The 12,241-nt window shown below is 46.8% G+C and overlaps 2 protein-coding genes across 4 annotated transcripts in view; one reads left to right on the top strand and one right to left on the bottom strand.

Annotated features, from left to right (window-relative positions):
- Positions 1-12,241, top strand: part of LOC119228777 (beta/gamma crystallin domain-containing protein 1-like) — a 244,007-nt gene that overhangs the window by 59,351 nt on the left and 172,415 nt on the right. The window lies entirely within an intron of this gene.
- Positions 323-11,568, bottom strand: sf3b1 (splicing factor 3b, subunit 1). Of its 3 annotated transcripts, XM_037487987.2 has the most exons (24): positions 11,467-11,568; positions 10,245-10,417; positions 9,962-10,063; positions 9,669-9,783; positions 7,461-7,540; positions 7,160-7,345; positions 6,517-6,994; positions 6,242-6,363; positions 5,949-6,146; positions 5,757-5,858; positions 5,254-5,433; positions 5,089-5,175; positions 4,538-4,808; positions 4,273-4,418; positions 3,995-4,141; positions 3,554-3,679; positions 2,719-2,940; positions 2,447-2,629; positions 2,253-2,364; positions 2,046-2,166; positions 1,816-1,947; positions 1,367-1,639; positions 1,027-1,243; positions 323-932 (listed from the first exon to the last, which is right to left on the bottom strand). In XM_037487987.2, exons 1-24 carry the CDS (start codon positions 11,492-11,494, stop codon positions 774-776), a joined length of 3,960 nt encoding a protein of 1,319 aa, XP_037343884.1. In that variant the 5' UTR covers positions 11,495-11,568; the 3' UTR covers positions 323-773. The 3 variants fall into 3 exon arrangements, with proteins under 3 accessions (XP_037343884.1, XP_037343885.1, XP_037343887.1); XM_037487988.2 differs by lacking the exons at positions 9,669-9,783; positions 9,962-10,063; positions 10,245-10,417; positions 11,467-11,568 and adding an exon at positions 7,877-9,649; XM_037487990.2 differs by lacking the exons at positions 323-932; positions 1,027-1,243; positions 1,367-1,639; ... (15 more) ...; positions 7,160-7,345; positions 7,461-7,540 and adding an exon at positions 8,038-8,636.

Here is a 12,241-nt window from a genome sequence, read left to right as displayed (position 1 = left end):
GACCTATTTCTGGTTGTGGTACTATGGTGGAGCACTTCTTCCACTTCTGGGCACAGGAGAATACAGATGTGATTTATAAGGAAAAGAATAAAATGCTAACCGTAGTTTACAATACATCATAATACGTGTATATATATATATATATATATATATATATATATATGTGTGTGCTAAAAATTAAATACTTAATGGGGTAAAAAGTTCAGCTCTGGTACTTCAAATATTAAAAAGCTTGTAGAGCAGAGCATGAAAGGAGGCTGTGGTGCTGCCTCCCACGGAGCTCAAGTGGTCTAAATAAAAGAAAAACGTTGACAAACAGAAATTGGATTTTTATACACAAACATTTTATTCGGTTAAATAAAGCAACGATCTAATAAGAACAGAGGTGTGAAACTGGCAGAGGGTGTGTAAAGGAAGCAGCCGGTACACAGGCCTATAATTACACAAACAGAAGAATGATCCAAATATTTAAAAGGTGACGACTTGCTCCGCTTTCTTTAAATCAAGGCTCGTCTGAACTGGGCCTTTCCTTACAGCAAACACTCAGAGTAAAAAAGAAATAAAAGAAAAAAAATACATCTACAATGTTCCTCTTATTTCTCCTAAGATCATGCTTATTCTTCAATTCGGGTGCTTTAAAGTGGCGTCAAACAGAGGCCGAATGCGGCCTGTGTTGGACTGTTGCACCCTGGGAAACATTACGGGCTGCTAAATAGAAACGGGGGCCTGGGGCCGAGATCTGGGAGGACAGTGGAGAGCACGAGGGCGGGTATTTACAAGGCGTAGTCCAGCTCGTAGCGGACGTACATGTTCTTCTCGTCGTTGTAGACCTGTGGGTAGTGAGCGATGAGCGCGTCCTGCGAGCCGATGTAGATGGAGTTGTAAATCTTCCAGTAGACGTCTCGCACCTTCCTGGCCGGATGGAACAAACCCTGCAGAGACGAGCGACAGATTATTTCAAACTGTTTTAATGCTAAAAAAAAAAAAGGTTCAACGGGTGGACGCGAGCGCCCAGGTCATCGTTACCTGTAAGCAGTACTGCAGCATGCGGCAGGGCCCGATGGCGACCCTCAGGCCCTCCAGGGCGCCCATGACGGCCTGGATCACGTGAGGCGACGTCTCGAACACGTTGGGCCACACGTAGTTGAGCAAGTGGTTGAGGGAGTCCTCGCAGCCGAAGCCGTAGACGCCCAGAGACATGTGCTGGACCACGGCGCTGGCGGTCTGTCTGTGGACCAGGTCTCTGCACGGGGGGGGGGGGACACAGCAGCACGGCGTTCGTGGTTAAAAAGGCGTGAACAAGGAATTTAAAAAAAAGGCGTGGACTCGAGCTCGAGGGCCCAGAGACCCGCTGGTCTTCACTCACCGGTCCATGAGGGCGTCCTCCAGCAGCGGCGTGACGGCGTAGATGTAGTCTTTGCCCATCTCGCCGATGTACTCGAACAGAAAGGAGAGGGACTTGAGCACGCCGTTCTGCACGTTGAGCTCCGGCACGCGGTACTCGTTCATGAGCGCCGGCAGCACCGTGAACGGGGAACAGGTCTCGGCGACGATGGCGATGGCCACGGTGGTGCAGACTCTGTTCTGACGCTCCTGGACCTTCAGGTTGTTGAGCAGAGTGGCCAGGACGTCGTGGGGGCTGAGAGGAAAGAGGGGGGCGGTGTTATTTTAATAACCATTTAAGTATCATCTATTAAACTGATATGGAGCTACTTCAAAGCCTCTTCAGTGTCCTTCAGTGGCTGGAAGCAGCTATACATTTTAGGACTGCCTAGATGATGTTACGTATCCATGGCGACCTCGTTGGGCACTCACCCGATGGCTTTGGCGATGTAACCAAACGTGTTGACGGTAGCTCTGCGGATGGCTTTTTTGTGAGCCTTCAGCAGCTCCAGCAGCTCAAAACAGATCCTCATCCATTCCCTGGCCGACACATATTCAGCCCCCCTGAAATACACACGAGAGATTAGCCCCCGCAAAACAAGGATAAATACCAACGAGGTAAATTCACTCTGATAACTAAAGGTGTTAAAGGCGCCACCGACCTGTCAGCGATGCGGCCCACCAGGTCGATGCAGTTCTCCTGCACCTTCTCGTGCCTGTTCTTCAGGATGGGGGTCAAACGAGGAAGCAGGTCTTTGATTGGTGGAGTCATCTTGTGCATTCCTGCAACAAAAAAAAAAAAACTGCTTAGACGTTTCCTTTTAGGCCCTGAAACGTGAACGAGGCGGCAGACGTTGCGGATGACGCACCGATGACGTTGACGATGGCCTTCAGCGCTCCCAGGATGCTACCCAGCACCTCGGGGTACTCCTCTCCCAGGTACTCGTACAGCACCACCCCCAAGTGACCCATGAGCTTCTCCTGCGGGGACGGACAAACACAACACCCGTTAGTTTCTGCTAAACGTCACCTGGTCACATGCTCTTTTGAGTCGCGTGGTCACCTCCTGGCAGGTCTTCATCACCACGGCGGTGCGGGAGATCAGGTCGGCGGCCTGCTGACGGACTTTGGCCGACTTGTTGTTGAGACGCCAGAGGACCGTACCGCAGATCTGAGGCAGGTAGGGCTTCACGCGCTTCCCGAGGGCGTTGACCACCGTGCCGAAACCGTTGAGCATGACAGAGTCCTGTCGGGAGGACGAGAAGGCGAAGGATGAACAAACCGCTGTGTGAGAACCTGGAGGGGAGCTCGCCTCAAAGCGTCCGCCACACTCACCTCTGTGGTCTGTTCCTGGAAGGCGTACAGGATGCCGTCGATCAGCTGCTCCTCCAGCTTGTGGTCGATGTCGGCAGCGCCCAGGTTGCCCATGATTTTCTCAATGGTCTCCATCACCATCTTTCTGTACTGCTCCGCCTCGTCCTTCAGGTCGTCGACGATGCGAGAGATGATCTCTGCAGCTCCCACTTTGTTGGCCAACTCCACTGTGGTGTCCACCAACTGTTCAGGGAGGAAAAGAGAAAGGCGGTTACGACATGTACTGGACAAACGCCCTCGAGATCCCATAAAAAAATAATAATCTAAAAGTACTTTTTGATATCCCAGCGCCTGTCTGCTGTACAAACACATTTTTGCACAAGCTCAAATCGAGCAAAGCCAGACACAACTAGAAAAAATAAAAAACTCATCCTGGACAGGCTGTGTGCGTTGAAACCGTGGCAACAATTAGTTCCCATAAAGCACAAAGTGTGGAGGTTTTATTGTAACCAACGGGTGCAGGTTGAGAACAGAAGAGACATGAATGCCAGGTCTGATGGCTCTCGTGTTGGTGTTCATCTAGCGAACGACTAGCCCTGATACGAACCACGGACCGGTTCAACAGGCGAGAATAGTTCGCAGGAAGCGGCTCGTTTTGTCACATATTCTAAATATTTTTTTTGATCATCCATAAATGCATCATTCAAGTGTGTTTTAGATCTACACATTTGCATGTTTAAATAAACCGTTTAACGAAACAGGCAGTTTCTATTAATCTCAGTTCGAGGACAGAAAATCATCCAAATCTCATCCAACAAAGTCCCCCTCGAAGTGACTTCTTGGTCTGTTGGCTCACCTGTCTGTAGTTGCGTCTGTCCAGAGCCATCCTGTGCTGCCAGAAGTGCTTGAAGAAGGGAGGCAGGATCTCTGTCTTGATGTAGTTGGCTTCCACACCATCGGTACCACAACATTGCTTCACCACCTACGAGACAAAAAAAGGACAAGAGCGGCTCAGAGGAGGCACATCGACGAGGTTCAAGCGTCAGACCTCTGGCATCAGAGGTCAAACAGAAAGTAGATAGCCGAGGTGTGACCAACGGGTGCAGGGTGAGAACAGAGAGGACCGTATTATCCACTCCGCTGACTCTCGTGCTGGTGTTTCTATAGCGACGTACTAGCCCTGACCCAACCACGTAGCGGCTGAACAGGCGAGAATGAGTCGCAGGAAGTTGGTCGTCATTTAGGGGGAGCTTGGAATTTGGCTCTAGAACCAAAGAAAACTAAACATTGTTATTACCTTGAGTACAATCTTCTTCATCTCCTCGTCAGGGGACTGGAACTCCCTGATGAGGATCAGCATCACCTCTCTGGTGTAGTAGTTCGCATACTCGGCGTCCATCAGTGGGATCAGGTAGCCGATGGCTTTGAGGAAAGCAGCCAGACCCTGGTGGCAGTGAGGGAGGAATAGAATGAAGACAGATTCGGATCAAGTATTGTTGGATGTCGACTTCAATAACGATTAATGAGTTTTTGTGATTTCTACGGACGGCTGCAGCGACGCCAAAAGCATCTTACCTTTCCTCTGTGTTGTCTGATGCCCTTCCAGAGCGGCTTGAGGACCGAGTCGAAGGATTCGATACCGTAGGGCGTAGCGGCTTCAGCGAGGGCAGCTATAGCGAGGGCGCTGATGGTCCTCACCTTCTGCTGCTCGTCTACCAGACCTGTGGCGACGCAGTAAAACCCGACAGTCAAGAGTGGGGACGCATTTTCAGCAGGGCCGTGTTTATGAAACATCCAGGAACATTTTAGAAACCCCTTCATATGCGACCCCCCGACTGACCGTGTTCGATGATCTCCACCAAGCTGCGAAGATGGGGCAGAATGGCGCAGCCCATGAGGATGGCGATCTGCTGCACGATCTTGATGCCCGTGTGGCGGGCCTGCCAGGACTTCTTGCTTTTACACACAGCTTTGAGGAAAGGCAGGAGGGAGGGAATGCCCAGAGCGGAGGCCACCACGGCGAAGGCTCGGGCTGTGGTGTTTCTGACGTACTCGTCCATGTTGTCGATATCGGGTCGCATCGTGGAGATCATGGTGGCCAAGCCGGCAGCCTGGGGCGGACAGGAAGTTCGAGGCATGTTAAATATCTGAAGGAAGCACTCTTTCTAAATAATACCCGTCAGAGCAATAAATAGCTAAATGAGAGGGTCTGATTGTAACCAACGGGTGCAGGTTGAGAACAGAAGAGACATGAATGCCAGGTCTGATGGCTCTCGTGTTGGTGTTCATCTAGCGAACGACTAGCCCTGATACGAACCACGGACCGGTTGAACAGGCGAGAATAGTTCGCAGGGAGAAGAGTTGAATTTTAAAAAAAGAAAGAAAAAGTACCTTTGCCAAGTTAGAGATGATTTCTCTGCCTTCTACTCTGGCGTAGTAGTCCTCATCAATCAGCAGCGGCTCAATCACCACCAGGATCTGGACACAAAGACGACAGTTAATTCTGAACACGCAAGAGAAAAATTAATCTGGCCTGTTTTAATCCTCGCAGCCTACCTTGTGTACGTATGGTCGAACCAAGTCATCCAGTTTGTAGAGAATGCGGTCAATGACTTTAACCAGCAGGTGGCGCTCCTGGTCCTCCAAAGTGGGGGACATGAGCAACGGCAGGATCTGATTGAACAGCGGACCTGCCCCAAATTCACGGGCTTTATCTGTGATCTGACGCAGAGCGGCCTGCAGAAGAGAAACAATCGTTAATAGAGAGCCAGAGACAGACACTTTAGTCTCAACAGCAAACATGTTTTGTTGTCTGCCGCTCCCAGCGAAGCATGATTGTCGACACTTCGACCTCCACTGAAAGCAGCAGCTCCTCCAAGAGGAGATCATTTAGCAAGGAAATATTCACACTGCAGCCACATACAGGCTCAGTGCTGGGTGTGGATCTTGCTTTATGGCTACAGTTTTGGGGGGATTTATTCAAGGATTGGAACAGGAGGGGTACAAGGAGGAAATGTGACATCATGTGAGCACTCAAAAGGAAAGTAGTGATGACCAACCTTTCTCATGGGCGGTGTTCCATTTTTAATCTTAAGCAGCAGCTTCATAATCTTTCTTTCCTTCTGCTCCTCGGGGCTCAGCGTGGATTCATCCACCTCCACCTAAAAAAATAGTCAAAAAACAACTTCAGACGGGACAAAGATCCATTCTGTGGGTTTTACGCATGTTGCGTGTAAAAAAAGGATGCTCACCAGCAGTTTGTCAAAGTACTGGATGTCATCAGGTTTGAGGAAGGGCAGGTTTCCTGAGGGCTGGTCATTCATCTGTTTGGTGGTGCGGTCCTCCACCTGCATGTGGAAGCCCGTCATGCCTCCAATGGGGGTCGGTGTGGCTGACAACTTACGGGCCGGAGTGCGGATCGGCACGTAGCCGGCGGGTGGAGGCAAAACCTGTGAAGAACAAAAAAAGAAACATTGGTGAGTTGATACCACCCTTTTACCCACATGTACGTCACTAGAATTTAACTCAAACGGGGGACACACACCTTGTATCCCTCTGGGAACATGGCATCGAGCTCATCGTCTGTCAGAGGCCGGTTCCTCTCATCAATCTCCCTCTCCCACCTCCACGCCTGCAGCTGCTCTGGAGTCATGCTCATCAGGTGACCTAAAGAGAACAAAAAAAAACACAGCAAAAGTAGGCATGAGATGAAGGACACATGCAATACATGACAGACATTAAGCATGTGGTAATGTGTAAGAAAAAAAAAAGGAGCAGAAATGAGAGGAAGACATAACGACAACTTTGCGGCGTTGTTACCTGGCGTTGGCGTAGCCATGTTCATAGCTGGCGTTCCGATGGGAGTCTTTCCTGGGGTCAGCAGTGGTGTAGAGGAGCCCATCTGACTGGCAGGGGTCTCATCCCACCGGGACTTCCTCTTACTGGCCCCCGGGGTTGGGGTCTCGCCCACTGACTCGTCCCCTCTGTCCGTGCGTGGCGTCTCGGCCCAGCCGCTCCCGTGTCCCGGGGTCTCCCTCTCGGTCTTCGGGGTTTCGTCCCAGCGGTTCTTGCGTACGCTTCCCGTGGCTCCACCGTGGCCGGGGGTGGCGTGGCCAGGCGTATCCCCCCTGCCGGGGGTGGCGGCGCCGGCGGGTGTGTGGCTGGGAGTGGGGTCCCACATGCGGGTGCTGGGAGTGGCCCCTGGGGTCTCACTGCCCTTTGCGCGCCCGGGGGTTTCATCCCAGCGGCTGTTTGAGGGTGTGTGTGCGGGGGTGTGTCCGGGGGTGTGTCCTGGAGTCTACGAGGGGCCAGAAACAAAGAAACATCAGATTTGTTGTAGACCACAAAACAACGTCCAAATAGTCACACATTACTGGATTATCTCGTACCACATGATTACATTAAACCGAGGCTGCAGTTATTCTAAAAAAGCAGCAAAGAGGCTGAAACCCAAGTAGCTCACCTCAGCAGAGGAGTCAGCCTGGTCCCAGCTGGACATCTTTTTGGGTGTGGTATTAGTGGGGGTTTGGTCGGCGGTTTGATCCCAGCGACGCTTGCGTTTTGCGGCCGCTGCGGAGGCAGCAGACCCGTTGACGACTTTCAGGTCCCCGGCTTTGGCCTTTTCTACCAACTGCAGACGGATCTCCCTCTACGAGCAAAAAATAACAGTTAGGAAAAGAAAAAAAACCTCTTAAAACTTCAAATGTTGCAAGGAAAAAGCTTGCAGCAAAAAAAGAAAGAAAAAAAGGGTGGTGGTTGCTCACCTCCTCTTTGGACAGGTTTTGCTCCAACATGACGTCCACGTACGACCTGACCTGCAGCTTGGGATCCGGCGTTTTGCCTCCTGCGCGAAAGAGCACCAACAAGAACAAAGGACACTGATCAGTATTCACTCTGGGGACCGGAGTTTTTACAACACAGCAAGCTCAAACACAGCCAGCTAACCCTGACTCTCTTAACCAACAGATTAACTTACACTCCTGTTATAAACAGCTGATTCACAAAGCATTCCTACATGTATACATTTGTCTTTTCTTACATACAGTCAAAGCATTCTATTGAAAAACAAGCAGATACATAGAGAGAAGAGCTGTGGTTGTGGTGTTTTCTTTAAGTGGATTCAGAAGTTATAGCCATCACTGATGCAGGGGTCCTGGGCTGTGCTCTTCAGAATACGTACACTTTCAGTGCCATGGTCCCTCTGCAGTCAGACTTCAACCGGCAGAAAAGAAGCCTAGAAAATGTCTCTTTACCATTAGTAACACTTTGGAAAAGGGTTTGAACTCACACACAACAGTATACCACCTGCGTTGCATTGATTTACGGAACTCAAAAAAAAAAAGTCTTGGGGCATAACCACAAAAATAGAAAAAGAAAATGATAGAGATCATGAGGTCCTGATTCCCAATGTTTTTTTATGCTAGCATATATAAATAAAGTCAAGATTTTGAGATTACATCTTGCAATGGTACTACCATTACGTATACTCTGGCATTCTAATATAATAAGGCAGAAATATGATGAATCTAACCCAACTATCAGAAATATGGGGATACAACATGCCAGAGCCCCATTGACATGTCATACCAGCACTGGTAATTATCCAATGAAAATAAATTTAGATCTTGACTTCCTTTGGAGAACAAGGTGACTGATGGGTAAAGATAACTACCCAAACATTAGGGCAGTAGTTTTCCATTACGAATGAAAGGGGCGTTTAATTTAATTTTTAAAAAATTGATAAGCCAAATAGAGGCTCTTGGGGGTTGAGGTTTGTTGTAGCTCAGCTGCATCTGATTCCCCTCACAAAGCCCCAAACAAGCAGCCACTGGACCCTGACCAAACTGATAAGTGCAAGGTTCTGTGTTCCCCATAACCTACACAGGATGAGTTGCTGCACCCTTAACAGAGTGCAGTACAGGACTGGCAAAGCAGTACTGCTGTAGGAGAGAAATTAGGGACAGTTAGTATGGGCCTGTGGTATTGTGGTACACAATTTTCTTGATAACATATTTCTATTTTACAGAGAGAGTTGTAAAATAAAAATATATTTACACAACAACTTTGTACAAGATCTCTCTCTACATGCAGGCTTTGGATAAGCCCTAACTATCAAACCAGAGGCACTCGGGCCATTTAATCTGAGAAAAATGATTTATTTACTTTTAACCCTGATATCTGCCATTTCCTACACTAAGGCCCAAGGAGCGGTTTCTTCAAAAATGACCAGGCATCTTTCTACCTGCCATGGGACTGGTGAAGCGCGGTCGTTAAATGAGCAGATTGTAGTTTGTCATCAGGTATTGAGCTCGGCATGATATAGCTAATTTCACTGGCAGGTGACTTACACCAGAACTAACACTCAAAACGTACTCTCAATCCTCACAGGCTACATACGACAAGGGGGCCATTGCCCTTTCCCGACATTATATTGGCGGTCTCTCAAATGGGAATGTTAACCCTTCGACTCACACACAACCCATCTGCAACCCACGTTTGTTATGGTAATTTGCCCTTTGAAAACAGCGAATACCTAACCACCTCTCCCATAAAAAAGCATGGTAACCCTGCAGTGGACGTATTGTATTTTATTGCACGCACAAATAAAAAAATTCACTTCACACATAATCATGGAAGTATTTTTCCAAACCAGAGCACTGAAGATAAACTTTGAGCCCACAATGTCGTTGGCTGCAAGCTTGGAAGTTGATACGAATGTAGACTATATATAAGGAACCGGCAATAAATCATTCGTACAAAGACACAAAATGTTCTTGGACCACAGAGGATCGACCACCAGGAAGGCATCAAGTCTGGGAGGCAAGCTATTGCATTGTAGTCGAAGGGTTAAAACGGAACAGCTATTGGTGTGAAAACATTGGCAGTCATGGGGGGGGTCACAAAAAACGTGAGCCGTGAAAAGGGGGAGAAAATGGGGAAGGTCTGATGAAGTCAAAAATTGCTAAATTTACCATCTGCAAAGGGGTCGAGTCGCTCGGGTGAGATGATCATCTGTCTGCGTCTGGCTTTGTATTCATCTTCCCGCTCTGCAATCTTCGCTGGCCGATGCTCTGCAAATGGGTCGTACTGCAAAACAAAGATGGGGTGTAAGTGTATGTTTATACTAAAAAGGCCTGTTTCAAAGAAGAGTTGAGAAAGATGCTTATAGCTTTTATACTACTATATAAGAGCACATCGACAAGAATGTATTTGAAAGCAAGAACACAGATGGAAAATATTCAATGCACAATAAATTAAGACTTACTTGCTCATCTGACTGCGGGATGGCATTAAGTATCGCCACTGGTGCATGGTACCCTGGCTTCTTTTGTCCCAACAAGCTTGTTGATGAATCCTCTTCATCATCCTGCAGAAGGAAAGAGAAACAGGAGTCTAGTTAAATCTCAAAGTGGCGAGACGCTCCTATGCAAAAAGGAGCAGTCAAGGCCACAAAAAACTGTGGGATGCATCTTAGCAAGTACTTTGCTCACTAAGCACAGGATCTGAATATTTCTTCCACAATGGGCCCTGCGTATAAAAATACTTACTTCTTCCTGTTCATTGGCAGCGATGGAAGTGACATATCCAGCAAAGCGGCTGTCGCTACCTCCATAGATCTCCTGGTCAAAAAAGCCGGTGGAATCGAGGCCTACTCCCTGATCTCCTTCCTCGAGCAGGGTCGCCTTCATCCCCTGGATCTCCAGGATCTGGGCCTCGATATCTAAAGGAAAACATAAGCAAACAGCGGGTGAGGATTAACAAACGCTAAAATATCTGACACGCCAAAACAGTAATGATTATCTGTGTTGGAATGCAAGTGTAGGATCTCCAGTAATGTACATCATTACACGTTTTAGGTACTTTAACTTTACTTGACTCTTCATTCCACCAGCACAGGACATATAGATTTCCTTAATGTATTAACAAATGAGCTCGTAATATATGATCTTCATTAGACGCGGTCGCTTGATTAACAAAAAATAAATAAAATGGTGCGTTTTTTTAGGCACTAATATCGTGGTGGAACGCAGCACTCCTATTTTCAGAAATCCTACCAAACATAATCTGTAAATTACGGGGCCAGCAAACACGCTATTTTATTTATATTTGTATAAAAAAAGTCATTTGTTTCGATCAGAATATAAGATGGTTACTTAAAAAGCTGCTTTCAACATCAGGCCAACGTCACGTTTCTCCGTTGATGTTACATTTCGAAAGTGATATACAATTTAAAATGTCTCCGCCAGTTCCTACTGACAACGATGCACGTTAGGTACAACGGCAAAACGGTTGCGGTAAGCAGCTATAGGTAGCATTAACTGTTTAATCGAACGTAACCATTGTGTAACGTGCGGTGTTGTTAAAATGACGCTATGCTAACTGGGATAGCTAAATGGTAGCCGTAATATTATTTAAAGTCAATAGCGTGAGTAACTATGAAGTAGTGATGCACTGAACATAGGATTGACTAAGCGCGTCAATAAATCTGGTGGCGAAATAACGTATATGAACATGCATGGAAAAATGCACATTGCGCACGGTGACGGTAGCTAACTAGCCTGCTAAACAGCTAGCATCCAGCGCCATTATCTAAGCCGTCCGCGTTGCGTCGTTTCGAGGCCTGCTGCTTCTCGCGCTCTAAAAGGAACCAATACTTCCGAATGTGATTCAGACACTTCAACATTTACCGCATACTTTCTTGGCAATTTCTTGGTGTATAAAGTAACTCCAAAACAACAGCTATTTCATTATTTTGGGTAAATAATTTACCTTCGTGGGTCTTGGCGATCTTCGCCATTTTGGTGGTGGTTGTTCGACTCTGAGACCGGAAGTGTGGTGAGGCGGACTTCCGTCTTTCTCGCGCTTGTCTTACGTCAGATTCTAATCGTTTTGTCAAACAGACGTTGATTTTTTTTGTTTATTGGCACAAATAAATAAAAACAAATAATAAATGCAAACGTGTTGAGTATTTTAGGGAAAATCTACATCAAAATCTCGAAAGTAAAGCTGTCCATCGGGCAGTGTACTCTTTTTGGCCGAGTTTTTAGGTCATTTGTCACCGAATTAAATATTCAATGACCTTTATTTGTAATGTAATACTACACTTGTAATGTAGTACTACATTACAACTAAAGGTCTAATAATATTAATAGTAAAGAAAATATATTTTCCCTTATTATTATAATATTAAAAGTATAACTACCCAAAACAGAAAAATGTTGAGTGTGTGTGTATTACATGAGTGGATTATCATTACTGCATTCATTGTTGTAAAATATGTGTTTGACTTTAATTAACTTGTGTGCTACTATTTAACCATTAATTTATGATAATTTTGTTGGTGGTGGTTTTTCCCTGAAAATAATGACATTATTGTTTGATTGGTATATAAAGGTATATAGCAGTAATTACATTTAAACCCAAAACCTGTTCCAACATTAATACTAATGGGGAAGTCATATTAATTGAGAAACATCACACTTAAAAGTAAAACCCTGCCAGGGAATATTTTACTGCAATGGGTACTTATTTGTAATACATTTTA

Source organism: Pungitius pungitius, chromosome 10 (genome assembly GCF_949316345.1).
Source record: "Pungitius pungitius chromosome 10, fPunPun2.1, whole genome shotgun sequence".
NCBI lineage: Eukaryota > Metazoa > Chordata > Actinopteri > Perciformes > Gasterosteidae > Pungitius > Pungitius pungitius.
This window is presented reverse-complemented; position numbering and strand designations above follow the sequence as displayed.

Bases quoted from the DNA above. Each gene is read 5' to 3' on its own strand.
- sf3b1 (XM_037487987.2), bottom strand. From the start codon at position 11,494: ATGGCGAAGATCGCCAAGACCCACGAAG. The intron at 5,434-5,756 runs GTTGGTCATCAC...TCTCTTCTGCAG, and splicing joins GAACACCGCCCATGAGAAAG to GCCGCTCTGCGTCAGATCAC. The intron at 2,941-3,553 runs GTGAGCCAACAG...CTCCCTGAACAG, and splicing joins ACAGACGCAACTACAGACAG to TTGGTGGACACCACAGTGGA.